Here is a 20,418-nt window from a genome sequence, read left to right as displayed (position 1 = left end):
AGATGTTATTTCCACAAATTATTTCAACCAATGACTTCTGTCAACAATGAAGGCCACAACAAGTGTCAAAAACACGTAATTCCCCCAACTCTGCAGTTCAAAAAATTGCAGTCAGATGAATGAGTATGCTTTGCCCTGGATCAATGGTAATGACTACCTACGCCCACAGCAACACTGCTTGGCAGTAAAGGTTTTGGGAAGTTAGCATTGCCCTGTGGGACTGATTACAGGGTTAGAGTAGTAAACTCAACTAAATACATGAAGGAAGTTGTCCTGTCTGTACAAAAACTTGTCACTAGTTTTTAGCAAGTACAGCCAGCATCAATCTTAATGTGATCAGTTTTTAAATATTTTTCAATTTCACCCCTTAAACTAGCTTGCTGTACTGCTATTTTATAGTTAGATCGTAATATCTGGAATAGGAAGAAAGGGTTAGTGTTTTTGACAGAGAGCAAGCAGTACTGCAGCAACAAGGACTGACTCTTGACATTGCTGACAAGGACAGCAGTAGCCAAATCCTCATATGGAATGTACACCCAAATTCAGTTATGAGAAAGTTGGCTTGTAGGTTTCATTTCCTTCCACCTTGTGCTTCTCACCCAGCTTCTCTTTGTTTTCTTTTGTTGATCAGCCACATCTAAGCTGAGTGTCAGCAGTCCTATTTCCCTCAGGTGGAGTGGTAAGTAGAACACACAACAAAAAAACTGATTACATCAGACAGTCAGTAGAGACAGGTCTATGCTAGTTAAAGGAAGGAGGGTTAAACCCAGTTTTCAGCCATCAGGTTATTACACTTAAGCCTTGGAGTCCTCCAATGTCTCTTTACTTTCTTCTGGGACAGCAGACTCTGTCATGTAACATCTCCCTTCACCTGCCTGTTCTCTACTACCTCCTCCCCAGATACACATTCTAGCCTTGATGGGCTAAAACAACACAGAGCTAGAAATTTATGCACCTATACTTTTACATCCAATAGGCATAAAATATTACGTCAAATTCTATGAAATAGATTAGAAACTAAAACTAAAATAAAGAACTGAAACCATTTTGTTCAATATCTCAAGTTTGTAAAATCAGGAGATTAAATCTTTAGTGCTAAAGCCTAAGTCTTACTGCTGTACAGAATACATGAAAAAGTAATTTATCAACCTGGTATGAAATTCTGTGGTAACCTGCTTCCAAGTTCAGAGTATTTCCTTGAAGGAGCTGTAAAACATAAGGTATTTTTCATAATCTGGATTGGTTTATTTTTATGAATTCAGGTGGGATAGTCAATTTAACACATTCAGTCTAAAGGACTATTTTAGCCATGGTAAAATTTCTTCATTCTAAAATGTAATATTGAACTGTAGAACATTTGGACATGGTTTACCTCCTAGTAAAACAAAATACAAATCACCAAATCTGAACCTCTCTCTCCATAAAGTTCTCTAGAAGATTTTAATAATACACATCCTTTTCCCTGTGTTTCACTGATATAACTGCAGAGAAAATTGAATTTAACATGTAGACTTTATAAGGAATGCAGTAATAGTTTTTTTAACTATGGGTATTCTCATCCCTCCTCAGAACTTAGGCAGATGCATCCAATTAACGATGAATCATTCCACATAAATTTCCTGTTTAGAACATACTGGCAATATCAGCACAACAACCTACAGAGCTCAAAATGGTCACAGATCACCACCATTTCTGGTTCCAGACCCAAAAAAGTGAAGGGTGGGGGTGTCCCAAGAAACAAATTATTCACTCCAGATTCTAGATGAACTATCATTATGCTGCTTCAAAGGAACTACACTCCTGTATCAGATAGAGATGTGTATGCTACACATTGGATATGATATACAGCCAGAGATCACTAGAAATAACAAAATTTATTTACTGTGATCCTAAGGACTATTCAGCATATTTGCAATAAAATTGTGTGAAGGCAATTGTGGGTATTTTGATTGCTAAGCACCAGAGCATTCAAAAACAGCTGTTCTTTTGTGCCATTTTACTGACTGAAAGCTGGGCCACAATTACACAGAAGGTACTGAAAAGAGTAAAAATTAATTAATTAGACAAACAACCTGGTTCTGTTTATCCACAATGTATCTTCAAAATAACTGAAGGAAAGTGCCTCCCTTTTGAAAAGTGTCAAAGGAAAATAAAGTCAGCAGTCATCTGACTGCATTGTCAACTGAAAGTTTTGGTCAAATTCCACTTTCTGTAGTAAAGCCCATTCTCATTCTACCTACTTTGTTGATTAATTTCTGCCTTTCCTGAGTAAGTTTTTCCCTTTCAGGAATTGCCATGTCTTCTGCAGCAGCCTATTGCCCAGATACTGCTGGAGCAAGGTACAATGTCCCAGTTTCTAATCCCTCCTAGGGAGGCCCATTGAGCTCCAAACTCTCAAAGCCCATGGACATTTCAATGGTGCTTCTTTTATTCCTCAAATGCTCTCCTCTGGAAGCCCCACAGTTGAAAAGACTGACCACAAAAAGGAAACTAATCACAGGTAACCCTTTCTTTCTTTTTTTACATAATGACTGATAAAAGGGAACACCTTTTTTGTACATTCACATTTGAACTCTACATTTCAGTGATCATATTTGAAGTTTGGCTGTTATTCAAAAAATAAAGCAACCTGGAAACATTTTAGGTACCATAAGCACAAAAAAGATTTACCATAAAAGGTAACAAAATCCAATATGCACTAAATGTTATATTTTATTTTAAAGCAACTTATGTTCTTCTGAAGATTTTTTTTAATAGGTTTGTGTGTAGTTCCATTTTCCTCATCTTGAAAATTATTGATTTGTCCTCTAAATAGCCTAGTATAAACTTCCACAGCATGTGGCCATCCTGTAAATACTGCACTGAAATTATTTCAGTTCCCTTTAATTTTCACCACTTTTCATGTATTTTGACTTCAGCTTTCACAGAATCCAGTCAGGAATCATATAACCAGTTTTAAAGGTATTTAAATGTACAGCCCTGTCTGATTTGTGAGAATGGAAAAATCTATGAGGAACAAAAACTATTTTCTTGAGCTATCACCTTATTCCTAGCCTCAGGGGGAAATTTTCTGCACAAGCTCATTGCTCTTGATCAGGCACTGTAAAGCATACACCTAAATGAAACACTCCCCAGTAAAAGGGGAAAGTTGATTTTCATTCAGTTTGGCTCACTAGTGGTTAAGATTTTAGGCTTTTTAACCCTCAACAAAGAAATTGCTTTGAATTTATTAAAAGGTTCTTCTCACCTTCTCAAACCTCATTTTGAATGCTGAGGTTTTAAAGGACACAAGCAGAAACATTCCAGAGTGCATAATAAATAAACTGAACACGATAAAGGTAATCAGGTCTTTCAGAAGTTTGTAAGGGCTCCAGGAGATGAGCAGTTATCTTCTTCAAGCTCAGCAGAGAAGCATGAAATGAACTTCAGGTTGCAACTAACTAGGGAGACATGTAAGAAAGAACATCTCCCATTCTAAGATTATTTAATGCCAGAATGGACAAGGCATTTTAACAGCAAAGAGGAAGATCCTGTAATGGACAAAAGCCTCAAATCTAAAGTGATCTGGAAGCACTAATTATTTTAAGTTATGACAATTTTAGAGGTCTACACATGCCAGAATGCAGCTTCTATTTTAAAGCACAATAAAGTCTATTGTAGCTGAAAGGAACACAATTCCATTGATTCTTTAGAGAATAAACTTAAGAAAACTCTTAGAAAAACAAGTAGAAAGCTTGCTACTAGCTCTAGTGATAAACTTATTAGTTTTCACTCTATGCAAAGGAAATGGAACAATATTAAGGTGAATGAATTTAGGTGTAGATCAAAACATGAAGATTATGCTGCCAGGGAGTGAAGGATTATCATCACTTACCTCCCTCATCCAGAAGCTTCCCACTCAGGGGCTGGGATGTATCTGAAGAGTAACATGTAATGGAAATTTGTAGCATTAAATTAACTGCAGCTGATTGGAAGCACCTGATGGAGAAGAGGTGAGAATACCTGCTGTTTTAGAAGTGTGAATAGGATAATCCCCAAATCTGACTTTCTGGTCTTCTGGCCTGACATTAACTACTAAGGTTAAAATCTGTCTCAACACTGGAAAAATACCGTAATAATCAGTTATAACAAGTTACTGGAGAGTAGTTTACAGACCAATAAAATGAGAATAGGCTCAACTTATGGTTTTTAACTGCAAGCATGGCCTCGTGACACCAGCAGTCAAATACCCAGACAATACTCTCAGCATCAAAAGGAGACACAGGTTTTCATTGACCCGTACAGTGACACAGCCAAAAAACCCAAAACAAACCAAAGCACACCTATCATCTCCTCAACAGACTAGTTAAATATGTAAGTCAAGGCTACAGAAAACAAATTCTTACCTAGTAAGTGTGTACTCCCTGAGTCCTGAATGCAGGTTCATGGCAGAAAAAGTACCTATGCATCCTCGCAATCGCTTATCTCGACCGATCTTCCACGTTACAAACAGTGGGCTGTGGTAGGGAGGAAAAGAGACACGTGATCACAGGAGCAGTTTGACAGTTGGTGTGAAATTTCAGAACAGTGCCCTTCCATTTCAGACAACAGGGGGCAAATCTTGAAAATTACTGTATCTGAACAGGACACAACAGTGAGAAATGCCCTTTGTAATTCTTTTGATTGTTCTAGAAACATTGTTCGTGTGATATAATAGAAAATAAGATTACTGGAATAGTTTAGGGACAGAATGAAACTGCCTGGCAACAGATCCAATATGTTCAGTGTACCTTACCCATTAACCTTCTCCTATGAATGGGAAAAGCCTCACCTTAGAGATCTGTATATAAGAAACCCTTTATGGAAGAGAAAAGTACCCCTGCCATACCAGCTATCCATTCTTCTGAACACAAATACTCTGGTCCTAATACTGCTGGCTAGAAAGAGTAATCTTTAGAAGACAACAAAATTTAGGAACACCCTCTAAACTTAAAGAATGACCAGAGGAAAGAATATTTTCTCCATGAATCCCAAGTTAGCATTTAAAAATATCAAAAATGACCAGAAGTAGAGCAAAATCTAAGCTGAACACATGACCATGATAGTTACAAAGAAAGACTAATAACAAACCAATTCATCCACTAAATTAATCAGAAAGAAAGAGGAGAACCATACAGTATTGGGGACCAAACCCTTCCTTGCAGTTCTAGAGAACTGCATTATCAAAACACAAGCAAGAGAAAACTGCACTAATAATTTCTCAAGAGAGAGCACATGGCATCTGGATACCAACCCTCACAAAGATTTCTAATACTGAGATGAACAGGGATGTTTCAAGAAGAAAAGCATGTAAAATTTACTCCTTTTCTAGAAAGGTGACAAATCAAAGTGCATTACACAGAGAAGAGTGCACTGTATTACATGAGATCAGTCCCTGCAGCACTGCACAGTGCAGCAGGGATGGCTGTAACTCTCCTGGGGTCCGTACACAGGGATGGGTGCACTTTGGGACTCTCCAGGAACAGCCCATATCCCTTTTCTCCTTCCACATCATCTCCTTTCTCTGGTGTGGCACAAGATACTCATCCTGTGATGGCAGAACAGGATATGCTCAGTCTGCAGCACTAACACAGCAGCACCCAGTCCTCTCCTAACTTGTTAAAATCTGTTATTACCTGGTGGTACAGCAACTTCCTCCTCACTTGACTGAGCTGGACAAGTTCCCTTCTTTCAATGACAATGAATAAAAGAGGAAGCTGAAGTCATAGGTTTCTTTTGGATTTCCTTTTATTTCTTTTCGACTGCCACCCCCTCCCTTTTTAAAAAGTTGTTTAGTAAGTACTGAAAAGCATAAAGCCAAAAGAGTCCATTACCAAACATTTAATAAAATGTGGGTTATTGCACTATTTTCCATTCAGATCAACAACTGGCATTTCACTACATTTTAAAGAAAGGTATCCCAGTCACCCTTAATGGTACCAACAAAATTATTAAATTGTAATGGCACTGAAAACAGCCTCTCCCCTTGAACAGAAATAAGCATGAGTAAGACTCAAAATGGACTTTAGGATTATTCTCTTGACCTTTATCTTTGGATTATGAGATTTATTAGCTGTAATACACTTAGTGGAGGGCTGTAATTCAAGGAAACATATACATATTTACTTTCCTGTCAAAACTGAATTTCTTCTAAGGTGCCTCATTACTGCCACTTTAAAAGAACAAGAAAAGACCAGAGAACTTCACTGTTGGTCAAATAGCACTGAAACAGTTGCACACACTTTGAAGGTCCTTGTCAATGAATACAAGACAAATTGTAAAAGTTATATACATATACTTTTGTACTACTGGTAGTAGGAGTATAAACATACTGTTCCAACTGAGTTGGGTAAATCAAGCACCACTGGCAGCCATTATTACCATACAACACAAAGTCTGACTAAAGATGTTTTTCCAACCTTTCAACTTCTGTACTGCTCCCCAGGAGCCACTAAAGGTATGAAGATGTCTACACAGGAAATCTAAGCCAGAACAGAATTACCCAATTACCATCACAGATGTCTTTAAAGTGTAATATGGACCACAGGTTCAGAACAGTCAGTGACCCAAGAGGATTCTAACTCTTAAAATTCAAGAAATAAGGCTGAAAGAGACCTTCAGGGCTCCTGCTATTGTAAGGAATAATTATATAATTCTGTTCATAAATGATCCACATTCTACTGTCAGCAGTAGAAATAATGGAGACAAAATCCCCAAAATGAAAAATATGAAGCTTTGCTCAAGTTCAGAACCTCTGAAAACATTCCAATTTCCTGCCAAAATGTTTTCCCAGCCAGCTTGTACCTATCTATTCTTGTGCCAACATTGTCCTTTAGTTTAAATAGTTCTTTCCCTTCCTGGTTATTATTCCCCAAAGTATTTATAGAAATAATTCACATGCCTCTTCAGACTTCACTTTGCTGAGCTGAGTGGGATGTGCTCATTCAGTTTCCTCTCAAAGGGAACCTTCCCATCCTGACCATCACATCTCTTCTCTCCAATTTTTCCAGTTTAAATTTGCCCACTTGAACATCCATGTTTGGAAGTGCAGACAGAATTACAGAGGAAGGTCTTGCACTTGAATCAATGCTTCCATCTCTGAACGAGGAACACTGACTGCTACTAACTCTCACAGCCTAATACAAAATCTTCAGAGAGCATTTCTAGTCTTGCACTAAACAAAGACCATAGAAAACCTGCTCACAGCAGCTAGACAAGCTATGGGAAAAAATAGTATTTTTCTTACTAGTGATGTTATTTAGCTTTTTATTGGCATCCTTGGCTTCAGCTGCCAGCATATCTTCCTCAAGGCTGCAATTCTTTTGTTGTGTTCTAAAGCCAATAACCCACAAATAAACTTGCTATCTGACATAACTGCAAATTTAATGCTGAAGCCCCAAACTCTAGAGACATTGATGTCAAAAGCAGCTAAGTAAATCTGTTCATTTTCAACTTGAAAAAAAATTTCATCTGTTACCTGTTTTTCTTAAAATAAAAACAAGAGTTTTTTGAGCAACACATTGTTAGATCTAAAAATCTTTAGTAAGAAGCAGCAAAGGTTGCAGATGCTTAGATTTCTTGTTCTCCAAGGACGTACAGCAAGGATATGCATGGCATCCTGGAGATCAGTTTTCTTTTTGCCTAAGGAACTTTGAAGTCACATATCCCACAGGAATCAAAGAGCATACTGGGTGGAGTGCTCTCACCTTTCTGTCTGGTTCCCTCTTGATGTAGTCAGAAAGCTCCAGATGTTGTTGTTTGTTAGTTTAAAGAAAAAACATTCACAAAACCAGACTTTGCACTTCCCTGGGAAGTGCTCTAATAATCAGCCTTAAGCAGTTCTCTTACTCAGTAAAGGACTAAGCATAAAAACAAAACAGCTCCAAGCTTGGGAGTGAGCTATCTTGAACCACCAGACTCAGAAATTTATTTGTTCAGCTTCTCATTGTGGTGCCAGGAACCTGTAACATGCTGCTGACAGTGTTAAAAGGAGTTTTGCAGAACGCCACCAAGTATCAGTGGCTGAAAGATGGTGGAAGGTGTTTCAAACCATAAGGGAACAGAAGAAGAGAACAAATCCAGACTCTCTGAAGCCCCTGTAAACATGACAATCAATCTGCTTTCATAAGGATCTACATTTTGATTTTTTTGTTTGAGAGCCAGACACTGAAAAAGTATTTGTATCCAAAACTATTTACAGGTGCCACAGCAAATTCACAAGCAATCTAAAGGCTATAAACTCATAATCCAGACATTGCATGACTTGCTATTGATCAAAAAGACTTGCCCAGCTCTAATCTAACTAGCAGGAACTGCTTCAGATATTTGCTATAGAGGTTGTCAGGCATTACCCCATGAAAACCAGCTGATCATGTATATTGTTTTTTCCTTCCAGTGGCAATATTGAATTAAAGAGACCACTGCAACACAGCTGAGTTTAAACTGATATTACTTCCTTATATACAACTTCCATTATGAAAAGGGGCATACATACACAGTCTGTCTCCTTGCCAGATTCTAAAACACATCCAACACCCCAAACAGTGACCTTAAAGGCAAGCCAGAAAATGTGTGGCTGAAGCCCAAGTGCTTGGGTCACCCAATCAGTGCTGCCCACGTCAGACTCCAGCTCCATTATACCCCTCTCATTAATGAAAAAACTAGGGCAGCCCTATACTTCACCTGAGCATTAATCTGTTACAACTCCTGGAGAACTGGAACAATCCCCATGGAGGCCACAATGTAAAACCCAATCTAAACACTGAAAGCAAGTATCAGAACAGTCTCTGATACATCATGCTTAAAAAGTGTGCTTAGGGCATTGGTAATGCTTCACAGCCAAAATCGCCTAAACCAATTACTCACCTGTTGCTATATGTTACTGAAAATATTTAGACTGAAAGCAGAAGTCTGCAAGCTATTTTAGCAGTCAGCTACCACAGTTAAGAGTCATCATGCCAATAACTTACACTGACATCATGCAGAATGCACTGTTAAAAATAACTTCTTTCAATACAAAGCAGCACTAGATAAAAGCTGCCTCTTATTTACCAAAAAAGTGAAGGGATCCTTTAAGTTTGGGTGTGGGAGAGAAAGCAAGAACCATGAATAAACTGGTCTTGTCCTGGCACCACCAGTATAAAAAGTTTCTCTTCCTTGTCGTGGATATGGAGAAAAAGAAAGGGGGGGAAGGTGAGAAGAACAGGGGGAAAAAAGGGTAACAGATAAAGAAATTTCTTTACTTTCATAAAAGATGAGTGAGAAATGTTTGTTTCATTTGAAGACTTCCAAGTAATAAAAAACTTGGAGGACTTTGAAGTGAAAAGGATTTAACTTGATGAACTGGGAGGTAAAACGATATTTAGACAGACACTTTAATTACAGTTCTTTAACCACGACCTCTTATAACCACAGAAGGTAAGACAGCCTCCACAGCCCTCATGTCACTTGACACCCAGAGCTGTAGGATCTGACACTTGGAAAAGCTGCACACTCATCCCTTTGTAAGAGCAGAGTGCTTCCACTTCAGCTCTGAGGATCTCCAAGCTCTCACACTCCCAGGAGGCTCTCAGAACAAGCAAAGTGCACTGCCAGCATTTTCCTTTTTGTTTCACACAAGTGAATGAGCTACTGCTCCCCAGCTCCAGAAATTTTACAATTTATATTGTTTCACATGAAGCTTACTCTGTCTTATTTGTGATCATGCTACACCTCCTAATAACACTAAACCTTCACATAATACTGTTTCCAACTAGAAGCATCTGGAGGAAAAGGAATTCCAGTCTGTCACTGGGACAGTCTGCTGTGACCCCTATGCAGAGGTGCAGTGCCAGCCCTGTCTGGAGGCACAGAGAGCAGCCTCCCTCCTGGAACTGATGCACCCATCTCCAGCACTCTCCACGCTGGGGCATTTCCAGATGTCACAATTCCATGAATTAACTCTCATTACTCCATATCAGAGAATACAGCTCAGGAGTGAAGGAGGCAGCACCTCCCACAACAGTTTATCAAGGGCACCTGCACACCTCTGAGCTATGCTGGGACTACCTGGTTTGTGATGAAAGGGGAAACTTGGTGGATGGTCAACAACCACAAAAACATCTGCTGTCTTTCTCAAACAGTCATCATCATACAAGCACACAAAGCAGGGCAAGGACATTTTATATACAAGCACACAAAGCAAGGGCATTTTAGTTCATCAGATATATTGCAGAAAAAGTCTGCTAAGACACAAGAAAGTCAACACAGGAGTTCATGAATCTCCAAAGGAGAATAAGAACAGCAATAGCCTTCTATCCACATTTATAAAGACAGAATTTGGAAAATGTAGACAATTAATACATATAGTTTTCTAGAAGCTGAGAGAAGCAACAAAAGGAAGGCAGCAGCTTCTCACAGGAGCCCAAAGCTCCTTCCTCAAAGGAAAAAGGTTCAAGTGCATAAAGACCGACAATCACAGCAACACATCTACTAGGAAAAATTGGAGAAGACAGACAGAAAAACAGCAAAGCACAAGAAGAGGCACAACTAAGACAATCAATTTGCAATGCATGAATATAAATGAGTATAAAGGGAAAACTGCCACTCTCCTCACAAAATCATTTGTGAGAAGAAAGAGTAAGACAAGGAAATTGTTTGTCAGCTACTCAGAAACTGAAGGGAACATCTGGCAACAGAGGATGCTGAGAAACCCACACAGTAAGATATTCAATTAAAGAAAGTCCTAATGGTAAGAAATATGAATGTTGGGATTGACTACCTTGGAGGATGTACAGCTGCCATCACCAGTGTCTCCTCAAAGGCCTCCAAAAACTGGCCACTGTCAGGAAAGCTGTAAATATATTTGATTCCATCCTTTAACAAGAGAAAAGATCAAATGGCCTCCTGATGTTCACTGCAGACTCCTTTTCTAATTTTGTATGATGCAAGGTAAGAGAACAAAGGGACAATTCACACATGAAACTGTGTGTAAAACTGTGGGAGAGAACTGTCATTACAAATCCCACAGTCAAAAATAAAAAGTGAAAAACCCACATTCATATGTATGTTCTGTATGTTTCCTTTTATGTAGCACTATTGCAGAATTGAGTAGAGAAAGAGAGATATGTAATATTAACCATATTCCAAGGATCAGAAAAAATAATTTATTGCTTCAAGGAACAAGACTGAATAGCTTTCTTGAGGTTCAAGGTGCTCTTCAACTTTTTCTGAATCCAGAACAGAAACCAGTTTCTTCATCTCAAGTCCAAAAAACATTCTAAAGTGAAAATTTAGAGAAGCCCATATATTACATTTTTCCTGTTCTGAAAGGCTCTAAAGAGCCTTTTGGGCTAACTGCAAACAAAAGTTGGGGTTTTTTCACTACAGTGACACTTAACACATTTTGACACAAGCTGTTAACAGCACAATTGCTTGACTAGTTTTACACAATCAAAAAAAGAATTAGCTACTGAGTAAAGTCTCAAACCCATTCCCCTGCCTGTGTCAAATCACATATATGTAAGAAACCTCAACTTTCTAGGAGAGCAAATTTTTTCCAGAAAAATCCACAAAGACTGGAGCACAACAATAATGGATTTCCCTAAACAGAAGGAAATTTATTCCATGATAACATTTTTCTTCAGTGTGGGAAACATGCTGAGCTTCTTAAAACAGTCTGCATTGCACTACTCCTTAACACAGTCAATGAAGAAGGTTCATTTCTGCCAATGCATGGTGACCCAAAGACAATCACAGCCTGCTGGCTTCAGAAGTCACAATTGCAATTTTCGAATTTAAAATACTATACAATTACTGAAAAGGTTATTAATTACTTCTGAGGGGACAGCATATTCTTTCAGTCATTCTCAGGACTAAATGAGCAACTCTTCCAACTACTGTATTTCAGAAATCAACATTTAGAGGCCGATTTCTTTAGGCATGTAAACCACTTAGAATATTTGGTGATTTTCCTGAAATGATCGTGTGCCCTGAGAGATCAGCCTCAAACCTGAGCTGCTAGGTGTGAATTTGTTAGTAAGTTCCGCTTATCTAAGCAGCTAATCTTAAGGAAGGTCAGAAAGCAGCTACTATTTTAAGAATATCTAGTTTAAACAAGAGTATAATCAGGGTTAAAAATAAAAGGACTGCTGCCTCATAGGTCATTTTCTCAAGTGAACCTACAACACCTTAATTAAGGTCACATTAAAAATGGACAAAAAGGACATAAATTCACAAATACAGCTAGAATCTGTGTCTGCTCCTTCAGCTGCAGCATCAGAGCTGCTATTCTTGTACACTCTATTACACGAGCTCAGACAACAGGGGCAGCCTGCCAGGTAAGAGAGGGTACAAGCAACAATTTATAGGGGGATCACAAGAAATTTTAGGTATGCTCAGACTAAATGCTCAGTCAGACATGACCAACAAAACAAATGAAAAAGTCATTATTTTGTACCTTCTCCCTTTAACTCTCAGAATACACCCCCTCAAGTTCATGATACAAATTAAGTTTCTATGACATATGTTCCTAAGTTTGCTGTTCACTTTGCTAAAATGCATATTTACATGTAACAAAACCCAAAGCGCCTCAGAAATCACACACATTGGTTATGCCTAGCTTATCAAGCATTGCTAAAAGATGTCTGAATATCTACAGTTCCTCAGACTGCTCTTTCAAGAAACAACCTTCAGAATCATGACATTCTCCACAGAGATATTTCTCAGGGCAGTACAGTCACTTAAGGTCTGCACTCCTACAGGCCACAGCACACCTGGAAATTCCTCAGGATGGCATTTGCCTTACAGGTGAATTAATTACTCATTTCATTGCTCAGAGTTACTGATGAATCTTTGGGCCCATATAACTTGTTTTAAGGTAGGACACTTGAATTGTCCTCTAAAATGGAATGTTTATCTTCCCCTAATTCCCAACATTATAACTTCAAATGGGTATAACCTGTGTTTGTACAAGGGACTGATGTGTCACACAGCTGAGTATGCACACACTAACCAAGAAGAAACACCAGTTCATCAGCTCAGACTGCTTCAAATTACAACACTTCAACAGTGTTCCAACCACAGCTCTTTTCTACCACAAACTCCAAGATCATCAAGCTGTTTTACACCTCCATCAGCAGGTATCAGGTTTATACATCTGGAAAGATGCTAACCCAATAACTGAAGTAATCCAGAATTGAGTATCTTTAGAGCATCAAAGCCTAGGGCTGTACTTTAGTCACTAAAACCATTTGTATCTCCAAGAAATTAAGATCAAGTTAAAATAAGTATCCAACAGAGATCCTCTGCAGTTAGGCCAGAAGGGATACATATAGATATGGCTATGTTATTCAACTGAGAAGAGATTTTTAAATTAAAAAAAAAAAAAAATCAAGCCTTAGGAATATTTCTAAACCATACAGCTGTGAAGAAAGCTTTCCAAGTATGACCCAAGTATTAGCCAATGCAGTATCACAAGGTTATTCCAGCTCCTTGGCTGCTGATCTTAGCAACATTCATGTTAGCACAGCCTTTATGTTTACTATTTCTTGTCAGAATCATCCATGCAACAGGGAAACTATTAGTCATTTCAAATTGAAAATATTCTTTGCAGTGATGAAGAACAGTGGCATGAAGCCGGCACCCACACAAAACAGGGAGGGGAGGACATGATTAGGGAGTAGATAGGAGGAATCAAAGAGCAAGGAAGAATAAAATGGAAAATTCAGTGCTCCTCAAAAGACTACAGAAGTGAAGGAGCTGTGGTGAAAGAGAAGAGTTTTTCACTTTCCTCTGAATGTGATGTAGAACATGTCTTTTAGTTTTAAATAAGAAGCTAACAATGTAGTCTAGAGCTACCAGAATGGGACAAAGGGTTACAGCCCCTTTACATCACAGCACTTGTGATGCCAAGGCTCCTCACCAGGGCATTTTCACAGCACTGTCTGTGATCATGCACACCATGATCCCTTGCTCTGCCATATTTACCTCTGACTAGCCAGGTTTAGCCTTCGATCTTGTAAACTTCTGCTAATCCTATCCAAGTCCTGACCAGCAGGATAAACACACAGAAACCTGCTCCTCAAACCAACCAACCATCCCTATGTCAACACCAAAAAATTAAAAGACAGTAATTAATCAGCTTTGCTTTTTAAAAAGGCTTATTGTTCCATAAATATTCCTTTCATTAAAGGTGCCTACAAGTCTCTCAGCACAGGTCTGGAGCAAGGCAGCCTGAAGACAGACATCCCTTGACTATTTCCAGACAAGCATGTTTATCTGAGCAGCACAGTGCCACATGTGGGAGAGCAGATAGGATGGCTCTGCACTTGGCCTAGATGATTCTGGCTCTTATTAAGCACTAGATCAGGAATTGCTGAACTGTACACTGTTTTGTAACAAAGCCATTAACATGTAACACTCCTCTGATGAACATTATCACCCTCACACAATTTGAGATGTGACAAGGTATTACAGAATAAACGTGCACTCCTGCCTCCATCATACTCTAAACTCATTACACTTCAAAACTCATTCTTCTGCTCATTGTGCTTCATTTCTGTATTCTATGTGTTTTTAGGCTTTCTTTCCCTACCCCCATTCCTTTAATTTCTTCTTCCATTTCTGTTCTCCCTCTATCTTTTTCATACTTAAATCTCCCTTTGCAACCACTTTTTAAAAAGAGTGTGGGGGGTGGAAGAAATCAGGTAATACTCAAGTTATTGCACTCCACATGCCCATTACTAGTCAGGGAGAAAGTCCTCAACCCTCACTAATAAGTCTCTATTTGCTCCATAAATTCTGGAACCTTCATTTTGATTAAAACTTCTGGAGCATTCAGCATGTTCCCCCAAAAAAATCAGCAAAAGGTTAAGAGAAAGTGGGGTTTGAATTCTGAAATGCAGACTTTCAGGTTCTTTGGAACTTCTCTTACCAAAGTAATGCCTAATCTCTCCAGACAGTACACATGCTTATTAAACACATCCTGGGTAAGGACTGTAACTCCAGATAAAATCCTGCTCTACTGTCAAAAGTACCCAAGAACAAGTGTCACCACATTCCAGGTTATTAAGGCACCATAATTTGCAATGTTTAATAAAATTATGCAACAATATATGTACACATTATAGAATTCTTCACATTTATGCTCTGACCTACTTAAGCAATTCTTTTTCCTCAATTGCACAATTATGAACCAGAGCAGAAAAATCAGACTTTATGAAGTTAATAAATCAATTCAGTGTCATTACAAATTATTAAAATTATTACTTCAAAATCTGCAGTCACCTAATTATGACTTTCTTTGGGACATTTTAAAATGTTCTGAAGAAACATACTTTTGTTTCCTTGATGCTTTTATGAGCAGTCATCCATTATAGTCCTTTTAATCAAACTAACTTCAGATTATACACAAACTCCTGGTTTGTTAAGAAAAACTATTCATAAAACAAAGCTGGCATTTCCACCTCTAGACAACATGACATTATTTTATGTTCCCAGTAAGTAGTTCTTAATAGAAACACCAGGAAAACACTTATCAAGAAACTCTGGCTACATTTGAAGTTTTTCAAGGTAGATAGGTTCCAGCCAAAGTCACCTCCCCACCCAAGTTTCAAAGAAAGTGGCAACTTCAAACCACAAGCAGCTCTTATATCTAAGATGAGCTCAAACACATGTTCCCATTAACAAACTGACAAGTCTTCAACTTATCAGGGACTGGCACTACTTATCCAAAGCAACACTATGGAGTCTCCTCTCCAGAAGGACCAAACAGTCCTGAATTTGAGATTGTCATGTCAAAGAAAAGCATTTTAAAGGGCAGAACAGTCAGCCTAGTAACATAACTGGATGCTTTGCAAGTCAAAGTTGAAGCAATTTCAGGACCATCAAAGATCTCAGGTATAGTGTGTGATCACTGTAGGTACAGACTGGAATTGAGACAAAATATTTCCACTGGAAGTATTTTCCTTTCCATAGTAACCTTTTCACAATTAATGCTTTGAAAGGATTCAGCAGAAAACTTCTCTAAAACTCCATGAATGTATCCAAGCCCACAAGTTTTAAGAACACCACATGAAACAAGTTTTAGAAAGCTGTGTAAGATCCCCAGAACTTCTACCCCATAAAAGACTGCTAAAGAAATCTGGTAAGAATAGCTCCAGCTCCTATATTTTTATTTCCTTAGAAGTCACTAGCAAGGATGCAGCAAACATTAATTTTGAGGCACTGGTATGTTTCCCCTTTTACCACTAGCAGAATGATGCAGGCATAAAATTAGTTTTGAAATTTGACAGAGAAAAAGCATTCTCCAAGCACTAAAAGGCTGGAAGCTTTGTGCCACAGCATTATTTCCATTCTTTTAAGAGAGAAAACAATTCCATGCTCACAAGGAGCTGCTGCATATTTGCTACAATCCAGGAGCCAGCAAACATTGTTTTGCATAGAGTTCAGACAGCACCTTAACAAATTACTCCTACCTTCAGAGTCTACACAGACTACCTTAAAACAGAGTCTGTTCTCACTGCCAGTGAAGATAATGAATTTTTCACTCTGATTAGACTTGCCAGTTTTACCCAAATTGCCAGGGTCCACTGGATTTTCACAAACTGTTTTGTTTGTTCTGCTGAAATATTACTTGAAGGAGTTACTCAAGCCATTAATGGAAAATCAGGAGTTACAGTTAATTAAAGGTCACACAAAATTTTATTAGAGGTATATCTGGGCTTCTCCTGCTACAGACTAATCATGAGTTATGTTTCAATGAATTTCAGCTAACTGTGAGACACACTCTTCATTCAAAATATTAGATCAGTGAGTGGAAGAAGGCAATGCAATGTATGCAATTTCTTCTGGAAAATAATCTTCTTAATTAAGTTCAGACACTTTATACAAACAAGACACTAGGTATATATACAAACAAGACACTAGGTATAATCATAAAGACATCCATTTGGACCTTTAAAATGCTTTCTGTTAGTTGCCAAATGCATGATGCATGCTGAGACAGAAGCACCTAAGGGCACAACATAAACAGATGAACAAACAATTTATGCCAATAACTTAGAATTTGCCAAGCCTGTGAGAAATTAACACACAGGAGTTTTCTGCTTAAGTGGAATTTGGTTCAAAAGATTGAGAAATATTTAAAGAAACCTAAGGAAAAAATTGAAATTACAGGATTTTTATAGCAATAATATATTACAAAATTTATATGCCAAGGTGTCAGCTGACAGGAGAGACTGCAGTTCAGCCAAACTTTCAAAATTATTCCTTTAAAACAATTGCTCCTTCTTATTTTAAATTACATATTTTAAAGTCCACTGCATAACAGTAGCTTGCAGGAGACTTGAAACACAAGGAAGCAAACAAGAAGATACCTTAGCATTTACTTTCACGTTTTTAGAATTTATTTTCCAAATCTTTAACTTTGAAAATTTAGTAAACATTCAATAATTTTGGAAGTGGTTTCAAGAAGCTCACAATAATGCAAGAGGAACCAAAAACCAAGCCTCAGAAGAATCTGAATTTGCCCTCTAATTCAGACTTTACTAACCCAACAGCTGGAATAAATTAATTGCTATTGAATCAATGCATTCTAGACTGCACTGTTTGTACAGAACTTAGCCATGTAATTTAAGCAATGAGGTGACACTTTTAATACCGTCTAAATACAGGGCTGGAATTAGAGCCAAATGGAATTTATATTTTTGATAAAGATGTAACAAAAGACAGCACTTTTAAGACGGACAAAGATGATTCAAAATCACAGAGCTCTCCCTGGTTTGAAAATCTATGGAAACTGGGTGCTTTTAAGGAAGAAAGCATAGGTATAGAACACAGGATATCATGCTTTCAGATGTACTGGATGATGTCTCATTGTCTTCCCACCCCTTAAATCACTAATGACTGTATCAAGGGTTGAGTAACAGTAAAGTCCAGAGCAGTTGCTTAAATAAATACAGACTCACTGTACCCTCCCATCCCCAGCCAGCCATGAACTCTCTTGCTCTGCAATGAACACGTGTGATAGGAGAACTGATCTGGTTAAAAATATCTCTCTCCTTTTTCCAGTTTAGCCCAGACCAAGTGTGTTTCTCTCCTCTGTTTCACTGTGTGCAGGCATGCACAGGGATGTCAGCTCAAAAAGAGGAGAGGCAAAAGGGGCAGGAAAAAAGGGCAATGAGATCACATTTGCATCTCACAAGAAGAAACACATGCAGTACGGCTTAAACAACAGGAAACAGCAGTAAGATTATTAAAGAGAGGTAATTACTTTCATGAGAACAGACTACACTGCTGGAAAAAGCAGAGGAGCTTTCAGACATTGCTTTAGCAGATTACACAACACACCAGGCAGAACAAAACTGGTCATGGGTAAACATGACCATGCTAACCTTGAAAAAGAACACACTAAGCACTCAGGAACAGAGAGGTGTGTTAGCAGTAAGCCAGGTGACTGGTCACTGATCCCTTTGGAAGAGAATACACTGCAGTTAGTGACACAAAGATGCAGTAATACACAGAGCCAGTACTGAGGCTACAATTTTAAGCAGGCAATATATATGACTTGGTTACTTTCAGACATCCAAGATAACAGAGCACCATTTTCTGAGCAAGTATATTGGTTACCACATTCTATCAGCAGCCATACAATTAGACAACCCATAAACACAAACACACCAGCTCTAGTAAAGAAAATTACTGGAGGATACAGAAGCATCTTTCCAGGCTTTCCATGCTGTTACATTCTTCCAGCAGAATCTTCCACTGGCAGTCCCTGGCACACTAATGAAGCAGATCCTCACTGGGAACATCAGTTCTTTCACAGTTTTTACCAAACACAAGTTCAAAAAAGTAAAGAGATGCTGTCTGCAATTTTGTTTCCCAAAAATGCCTTTTTTTTTCCTATTTGAAGACTGACAATTTTAGGGATATGCCTTCATTATGAAGAAACAAATCTAAAAAGTTTTAAAAAGCCCATTACCTCATATGAATCTCACTGAAGTTTAATAATAAATAACAAACAATACCATTGAAAAAGGCTTTTGTGTAGCCTACTTGTTTTCTCTTCCATGCCTCATCATGCCTTCTGCCATCTCTAGCATTCATGTGCACCTAGGATGGATCAGAGGTAATCTCTGGAACAATCCACCCTCTCCTTCCTGTTGACACAGGAATCCTCCTTGGAGCAGACAGACTCAGAACGGGGAAGAAGCAGGTGTGGTTATCAGATACTCAACACACAGCTTGCTGTATTTGTGACATCTGACAACTGCACAGCAGCCAGCAGATGGAAAGGCAGCAAACTCACAGGGCTTCTACACTGAACAGTGACTACTTGGTGATTCAGCAAAAAAACAACAAAACAAAACAAAAAACCACCCAACCAAACAACCAGTAGTCCACTGAATCCACACTAGTAACAGCAGTGTATGGAATCACAGGATGGATTCTCTGGAAAGTAAACTCAGGCTGATGGACAGAAGCATTACACTCAGGATTTCCATGGTTTTACTTTCTTAAGTGCTGCCAGATGCACATGTGAGGCTGAGAAAGGAAGTCAGTGATATAGGCAGCCAGGATTCAGGCATGATGGGAACAGGAAGAACTTGTTAAGCACGCACATTAGTCATGCCAGAGTCAGCCAGACTGGCATGCTAATAAGAGTTTTGGAACTCACAAACACTTCTCCACTACTGCTAGAAATTTCATAAGTAACACATGGGAAGCCCAAATACTTGGCCTTACCTGACACCCTCAAAGTAACAAGGATTTCCACGATCTGGTGGAAGGAGGACAAACCACAACAGGATAACGCTGAGAGCCTGCCAGCTTACTCAGCAATCCCAACAGGAGCAACAAACAACAGGCAGGTGGGGAATGGCACAGTCTGTGAAGGGTAAATTAACATTTAATGGCATAAAGTGTTACAGGAGAGGAGAAGTCCAATTAACTTCTTATGCTAGAAGTCACACTATCAAGTAATAAAGATGCATGATCAACTACACTACCAGTTCAGGAAGGTTACAGAGTTTCAACTTTAAGAAAGGTAATAACAATGGGCAACTGAAATCTCCTGATGTAAAGTGAAGCCTGTGACTCATTAAAATGGCAAACAGATTTTTTTTTTCCCAAATAATGATTTCTACCTTGAAAATTAGTGCTAGGACCTACATGAAAAGATCCCATTCTTGGCTTAGTTTTTAGCAGTACACAAGACCTAGTTAAAGGATAAAAATGCTGCTATGTGACTGTGCCTGCAATGCAATTGTATTTCGACATCACAGCTGAATACAGTGACACAAAAAACTATTGGCACATGGATAATTAATGTTAAGGGAACAGTGTAAAAAAAAGTAATTAGCAAACCTCTCAAACCTGTTTCCCCTCAGAAATAACCCAAACAAAAAAAAACCAACTCAA

The 20,418-nt window shown here is 38.5% G+C and overlaps 1 protein-coding gene across 3 annotated transcripts in view; it reads right to left on the bottom strand.

The window, feature by feature from the left end:
- The window catches only part of AMMECR1 (AMMECR nuclear protein 1), a 97,482-nt gene that overhangs the window by 34,410 nt on the left and 42,654 nt on the right, over nucleotides 1–20,418 (bottom strand). For 2 of the 3 annotated variants that reach the window (XM_064713304.1, XM_064713305.1), the window contains one exon: nucleotides 4,386–4,496. The exons of the other annotated variant lie outside the window; for it this stretch is intronic. In XM_064713304.1, coding sequence (XP_064569374.1) covers nucleotides 4,386–4,496 — 111 coding nt within the window. The remainder of the gene's footprint in view (nucleotides 1–4,385; nucleotides 4,497–20,418) is intronic. 3 annotated transcript variants of the gene reach the window in all.

Source organism: Zonotrichia leucophrys, chromosome 4A (genome assembly GCF_028769735.1).
Source record: "Zonotrichia leucophrys gambelii isolate GWCS_2022_RI chromosome 4A, RI_Zleu_2.0, whole genome shotgun sequence".
NCBI lineage: Eukaryota > Metazoa > Chordata > Aves > Passeriformes > Passerellidae > Zonotrichia > Zonotrichia leucophrys.
This window is presented reverse-complemented; position numbering and strand designations above follow the sequence as displayed.